Consider the following 7,477-nt stretch of genomic DNA (forward strand, 5'->3'; position numbering starts at 1 on the left):
GCAGCACCCCTCATGGACTTCTCTGAGTACGTAGTTCGTCTGGTCGGGGTGCATGCACTTCAGCAAAGGTTGGCTGAGTCCCTTTTTGAATAGCTGATCCTGTATGATCGTATATTTGGCAGCCTCCCTTCTTACCACTTTAGCTTCCTTTTCGTCCTGGGGGAGTTTGCCGTTTTCCAAGAAGTCGGTGATGGAGTCCATCCAAGAAGGGCCTATTTTGGTCAGTGGAGGGCGACTGCTGGCTCTTTTGTGATGCCTTGGATGAGGGAGCGGTTGCTGATTCCGGGTTTTGTGCTCGCCAGCTTGGATAGGAGGTCTGCCCGTGTGTTCCTCTCCCTTGGAACGTGTTGGATCGTGACCTCTTCAAATTGTTTGCTCAGCTCTTTGACCCTCTCTAAGTATTTTTGTAGCAGTGAGTCTCTGGCTTGGTAGCTTCCATTCACTTGCGAAGTGACGACTTGCGAGTCACTGCATACTTCCAGCCTCTTGGCCCCGACTTCCTGGGCTAGGACCAAACCCCCTAGAAGGGCTTCGTATTCTGCTTGGTTGTTCGACACGGGAAACTCAAACTTAACCGATTGTTCATAGATGACTCCGGCTGGACTTTCTAAAATGATCCCGGCACCCCCGAACGTCTGGTTGGATGCTCCGTCTACATGGAGCTTCCACCATGTGTCCGTGTCCTCGGTTGGATTCCCAGTTACTTCCACCAGGAAGTCTGCCATTGCTTGCGCCTTAATCGCATGTTGGGGCCCGTAGCCTAGGTCGTATTGGGATAGTTCGATGGCCCAGGTCATCATTCTCCCCGCCATATCAGGCTTTTGGAGCACCTGGCGTATCTCCTGGTCCGTTCTCACAACCACCTGGTGACTCTAGAAGTACTGTCGCAATCAGCGGGAGAAGACCAGAAGTGCCAGTGCCAGCTTCTCTAGCTTGCTGTATCTGAGTTCTGCCCCTTGCAGTGCTCTACTCACAAAGTAGATCGATTGTTGGGCCTTCCCTTCTTCCCATACCAACACTGCTGTGAGTGCCCCCTCTGTGATGGCTAGGTATAGATAGAGTAGCTCTCTGGCTTTCGGCTTCCCGAACACTGGGGGTGCTGCTAGAATCTCTTTGAGGTGGTTGAAGGCTTCTTCGTACGCAGGGGTCCACTCAAATGCTATTCCCTTCTTCATCAAAGCGAGAAAGCGGAGGGCCTTTGCTGCCGATGCACCGAGGAAACGGGACAACGCTGTGAGCCTTCCCGTCAGCCGCTGAACGTCTTTGATGCAGCCCAGACTCTTCATCTGGAGTATTGCTTGGCACTTTTCAGGGTTGGCCTCCATTCCCCTCTGGGTTATCATGAATCCCAGAAATTTTCCGGCCTCCATGGCAAAGGCGCACTTAAGCGGGTTGAGCCTCATGCCATGTTGTCGGAGGGACGCGAACACGTTCTCCAGGTCGCTTATGAGATCGTCAAGGCAGGTGGTTTTTGCGAGGATATCATCCACGTAAACTTCCACCGTCTTGCCGGTGAGATTGCTGAATATTTTGTTCATCAGTCTCTGGTACGTTGCCCCCGCGTTCTTTAGGACAAACGGCATCACTTTGTAGCAGTAGGTCTCTCCTGGCGTTATGAACGCCGTTTTATCCTCGTCTGGCCGGTGCATCGGTATCTGGTTGTAGCCAGAGAAGACATCCATGAAATTCAGATACCGGTATCCCGCAGCTGTGTCGACGAGTGCGTCGATGTTGGGAAGGGGGTAGCAGTCCTTAGGGCACGCTTTATTGAGATCGGAGTAGTCCACACACATTCTCCGTTTCCCATTGTGCTTTTTTACCAGAACCACGTTTGATAGCCAGGTCGAATAGTCCAGCTCCCGGATGAACCCCGCTTCGAGGAGGCCGACCGTCTGTCTGGCCACTTCCTTTGCTCTTTTCTGAGACATTTTTCTCCTCCTTTGGGCCACTGGTTTGGCTTCCGGTCTGATGGCTAGGTGGTGCGACATGAGACTAGAGTTTATGCCCGGCATGTCGGCGGGTGTCCAAGCAAACAAATCGCCATTGGCTCTGATTATTTCCATCAAAGATTCTTTTAACTCATGGGAGAGGTTCCTATTCACGAACGTGAATTTTTCCTCTGAGTTCCCGACCCTAAACTTCTCCAGGTCCCCTTCAGGTTTGGGTCTCGGTTTGTCATCGACTCTGGCGTCCAGGTCGGCGAGAAATATTCTCGATGCCTCTTTAGACTTTTTTCTTAACGAGAGACTGGCGTTGTCGTAAGCAACCGCCGTTTCCAGGTCTCCTCTCACAGATCCTCCTGACCCTTCTTCAGTTATGAACTTCATTACTAACATCCTCGTGCTGATGACTCCTCCTAGGTCGTTGATTGTTTTTCTCCCCAAGATGATGTTGTAGGCGGTGGAGTCCCGTAGGATCACAAATTCGGCCATTACCGTTCTTCTCCCCTGTCCTTGTCCCAGTGAGATCGGCAGGGTGATTATGCCATCCGGCTTGATGAAATGGTCGCCAAGCCCTACGACACCGTGCTGGTGCGTCAGTAGGTCGGCGTCCCTTAGGCCCAAAGCATCGAACACATTGCGGAACATGATGTTCGAGTCCGCCCCCGTATCTACAAGGATTCGTTTGACGAGACCGGTTCCTACTCTGGCCGTTATGACCATGGGAGGACTCTCTCCGATCTCGTCGAACCACTGATCTTCCGGGCCGAACGAAATGGGTGGGAGCTTCCTAGTGCTTCGCGTAGAGGATGAGGAGACCGCCAGGACTTTGGCGTCTTTCCTGTGTGTCGACTTTGACCTAGGTGCTGCATTCCTAGCTGTTACCACGTTCACTATGGTGAGGCCCCGGTCGTCGTCCTCCGGTTCTTGGCGTCGCTTCGGTACACGAGTCCTATCCTCACTGTCGTGGTTGCGATTCCGTCGCCTCGGCTCCCTTATGAGGTGGGAAAATGCGGCTAGCTTTCCATCCCTGATGGCCTGCTCCAGTGCGTCCTTTAGATCGAAGCAGTCTTGGGTTTTATGCTCATAGCCCTTGTGATAGTCACAGTAGAGGCTTCGATTTTCCCCTGTTCGCTCCTTCAGTGGTCGGGGCTTCGACAAGATCCCCTTTTTGGCAATTTGTTGATAAACTTCCATGATCGGCGCGGTGAGGGGAGTGTAGTTGGTGAACTTTCCGACATGAGGAAATGGTCTGGGAGCCTTGCTCGAGCCGCCGTCTCTAGCGTGTTCCGTTTGTCCTTCTCCGCTTCTGCGGTGCCGGTCTTGGTTTTGAGAGGGCTGCCATTTGTTGGCAGCCACGACTCGGCTCACTTCTTCGTCGTTGATGTACTCCTTGGCCACACATTGGATTTCCTGCATACTCCACATCGGTTTCGTGGTAAGGTGCTTTCTGAAGTCCTCGTTCAGGAGTCCGTTCGTCAGGAACAAACTCGCGACTGAGTCCGTCAGCCCGTCGATTTCCAGGCACTCATCGTTGAATCTGTCTAGGTATTTTCTGGTCGACTCGTCGGGTCATTGGGTCACCCCGAACAGGTTGATTGGGTGCTTCGCCTTTGCAATCCTAGACGTGAATTGGGCTAAGAAGGCATGTCTGATGTCTGTTCAGCCGGTCACCGAGCCCTGTGGGAGGTTATTGAACTACCGTATTGCAGGCCCCGCCAGGGTGACCGGGAAGGCGCGGCACCTTACCTCGTCTCCCACTCCCTCAAGGTTCATTCTGGCCTCAAAGGCCGTGAGATGTTCCAGCGGGTCTTGCGCTCCGTCGTACCTCATGTCCGTTGGCTTGTCAAAGTGTTTTGGCAGCCGGACCTCGAGTATGGAACGATAAAATGGGGTCGCCCTCATTATCACGGATTCCCGTGTTCTCCTTATTCTTCCTTCGTCGTCCTCCCGACGAGCGTTTTCGGTTTCTCGACCTGTAGTGTGCCGCCTTTCTTGTCTGGCATAGATGATGGGGTCATGACGTCTTCTTTCCCCAGCGCTCTCGGATTCAGCCTGGGGGCTGGGCGTGCGTCTGGAGTGGCTCCTAGAGTGAAAGCGGGAGTGGCTTTGTTCTGGGGTGTGTTGTTCGTGTTCCCTGTCTGCCAGCCAGCGTTCCAAGTCTTGCATCCTATGGCGCAGTTCTTGCATTATTCTGGCGTGGTTATCGCCAGTTCCCCCGATGGGGCGTCCTTCGCGAGATTGTGTTGGGTGTCTTGGAGGGGATCTTGTGCGCTGCTGGGAAGTAGTCACGACAGCGTCCCCTCCGGGCTCAGCCTCGCGTCCTGTTCCACTTTGGACCAGTACGAAGTCCATGGACGGTCCCCACAGACGGCGCCAATGTTCGGTTGGTCGAGTATCGGACGGATCGGGTGAATATCCTAATCAACAAAGGGGAAGTCGTCTGGTCGTACGTCTCAGGGTTGGAGTAGGCGAGGTCCCGAACTCTTCGGATGTGAAAAAGGGGGGTGTCACCTGCAAAGACACTCCGACGCTCTAGTCAGTCAAGTGCGCAGGCGAAAAAGGGGGTGGTTGGTATGTGACGTACCTTGGGGGAAGGGTAGATCCTTCCCCATTTATACTATGTCAGAGGCGGGCCCTGCAAGGACAGGCCCACCTTCTTCGAGGCCTCCCTTGCATAGTTGTGGCGAAGCTATTAGGGACGCGTGTCAGGGGGCGTGTCCGGGTCGGAGTCTAAGCGTTTTGCCCCCGACTGTTCGGGTCGGGTGTTGCTCGGGTCGGGCCGGCCCGTGGACTGCTTGGGCCAGGCCGTAACAGAATATAAATTTTTATCTTTGCTTCAAATTAAACACTGTTAGAAAAATAAATAAATAAATTTTATAATATTTATAAATAATTACTTTATAAATATTTATTTTGATTTTATTACACATAATAATAACATGATAAATTTTTTAATATCTTATTTAGTTTAAAATTTTAAATTTTAACATCCTAAAAGTTAAATAACTTATAAAATTTTTGAAAGTTGTGGTAGGCTTAGAGAAAGGGGGTTGAATCTATGCCTTCCTTTTAAGTTGCTGTTATTATCGTTTTAAAACAAGCTTTCAATTCTGATTCTGTTTGTACTCAGCAACGGAAACTTATGAGACAATTTATTTTTGTCTCATGAATATCAGAAAATAGAACACAGCAGAGAAGAGAAAAGCTAACACCAACATGTATTCTGGTTCAGTTGCCTTGTGCTTTGCAACCTACGTCCAGTCTCCTCCACAACTATGGAAGAATTTCGCTATAGTTAACAGTATTACATACACCAATTTCACAGGATTGACCCAATCCTTTCATACTCAAGTTCTAACCTAACTTGACATTGGCTATGCTAATACCTAACTATTCACTCTTAGTGCTAACCCAACTAAGAAAGGGATACCTCACAGGTACAAGATACAAGACATGAACATACCTAAAGAAATCTGAAATAACTCTAGGCTTTTCTCTCAAGTGTATCACTCAGCCTTTTTCCACTCATGGCTTTTACTTGAGCTTTCTCACAATGCCTTTTCTCACAAGAAATTACAGAAAGATAAACATTGAAAAGTTCATTACAATCAGTAAAACATGAAGGAGATTGACTTCATCAACAGCCTCTTCGCTATGTGCAAAACCAGATTTGCAAACCTCCGATTGAGTTCTTCAGTATTGGCCGAATGCTTCTTTGAAAGAAAGCATTATCCAAGTAGAGGAACCTCTTTTTAGAACACAACTCTCAAACTCTGGTTTTCTCTCCTTAGTTTCTGAATGAACAGCAAACCTCTTTTATCTCCTTGCATGTTGCTTGGTTCTTCTTCCAAGGTCAACATCTTGAGCCTTGAGCTTCACCAACCCACTGATTCACTTTTTCACTTTAATCCCCAGAGTAGAAACTCTCCTTCTGACTTCCTCATCTTGACCGAAAGCCATAAAGCAGTAACCATAGAAATCTTCTCATGGACAACTTGATCTTAGTCATTGAGAAACTACTTAGTCCCAAAGTATCACTTGTGACCGTAGATACACAGCAGAGAAGAACAGAAACCATATTTCCTTTGAATCCCATTTCGAATAAAGCAGAGAGTTGGGAAGAAAAGAAGAAGGTTTGATGCATGCAAGAGGAAATGGGTTACCTTTAACCTAAGCTTGATTTGGTTTGAACTTGGTGATTTGACATCTGCCTTTCAAGCTTAATCCTTCTCTCTATTGCTTCTTTGGTGATTAGTTCAGGGAGCTAAGCACTTTCTCTTGCTTCTGTGATTTGACATGGTCAGAGGGAAAAGAACGTTGCTTTGGTAAAAGCAAGTGAGAGAGAATGAAGGCTTCAATGTTGTATGAGAAGCTTGGTGGGATCAAATTGAATTGATGGACACGGGCTTGAATCGGATTTGATTAGCTTGGCTCATTGGTTCCTTTGGCTTCTTTCTTTGCTTTTCCTTGGGCTCTTAATTTTGCTTTCAGCCCACCATCCTTGCTGATTGCTTTTCATTCCATTTGGGCTATTGAATTTTGGCCTGCAACAATAAACAATTAGTAATAAGTAAATATAATTAATCAACACTAATTATTTATTTTGTCCAAAAATAATGTTTGTCATCACTAATTAATTTAGTTAATTTCTTAACTCAACAATTTTTATATTTATTTTTAAATATTTTTTATTTTTAATTTTTAAATTATTTTATCAAATCTATAATTAATTGAATTCATCCCTATAATAAGAAATCAATTTAATTGAATAATCTTGAAGCGTTTATATAGTTATTTTTATGGTTAATAAATCTGACAGTTTTTCAAAACTCAAAAAGTTATTGATAAGAATATGTATGATAAATTACGAAAATTTTTCTCAGGTACATAATTTTTATATTCTTCTATTTTGTTTATTAATTATCCTTATAATTTGATATTTAAAAACGAAAAAAATAAGTATTTTTATTTCTTCAGTTTTTTTATTATTTATAAGAAAGTGAAGACCTCTTTAAATTTAGATCCATATTTTAGCCCATCACTTAAAAAAGATGAAAACAAATATAAATATTTATAAAATTTAAATAAAATTAATCTTTTGTAAATAACTAATATGTATTTTGATTTATATATAATTTTTTTGAATCAGAATAATATTATTATCATTATTTGTTGAAGTATGTTTTTTCTGATAATATATATATATTTTTTTTTATTATGTACTTTTATAATTTAATATTTTAAAAAATTTTTATAATAATTTTAATTTTAAAAATAAATAATATATTAATAAAAAAATAAAAATAAATTCTTAAAAAACAATAAAAAAACGCCTGCGTGTTGAGCCGCTAGTTACTGTAATTCTGTAAAGATAAAAATTTAGATTTGTTCTATCTTGCGCATCAAGTAGCAAAGACGTGTATCCCTAGGCTCCTGCAAATAATCCGCATTTTGACGCTGCAGAAAAGTAGAGGCCTGAAAATGCATTGTTCTCTCGAGTCTCGCGAAACAAAGAATAAAAAGAAGAATAATAA

The 7,477-nt window shown here is 45.2% G+C and overlaps 1 protein-coding gene across 1 annotated transcript; it reads right to left on the minus strand.

The window, feature by feature from the left end:
* Positions 1-221: 221 nt before the first annotated feature.
* Positions 222-812, minus strand: LOC140182404 (uncharacterized). The gene has a single exon (XM_072228598.1). It carries the CDS (start codon positions 810-812, stop codon positions 222-224), a length of 591 nt encoding a protein of 196 aa, XP_072084699.1.
* Positions 813-7,477: the final 6,665 nt, after the last annotated feature.

The sequence above is a fragment of the Arachis hypogaea genome, chromosome 19 (genome assembly GCF_003086295.3).
Source record: "Arachis hypogaea cultivar Tifrunner chromosome 19, arahy.Tifrunner.gnm2.J5K5, whole genome shotgun sequence".
In the NCBI taxonomy this organism is placed as follows: Eukaryota; Viridiplantae; Streptophyta; class Magnoliopsida; order Fabales; family Fabaceae; genus Arachis; species Arachis hypogaea.

Bases quoted from the DNA above. Each gene is read 5' to 3' on its own strand.
- LOC140182404 (XM_072228598.1), bottom strand. From the start codon at position 812: ATGGCGGGGAGAATGATGACCTGGGCCATCGAACTATCCCAATACGAC.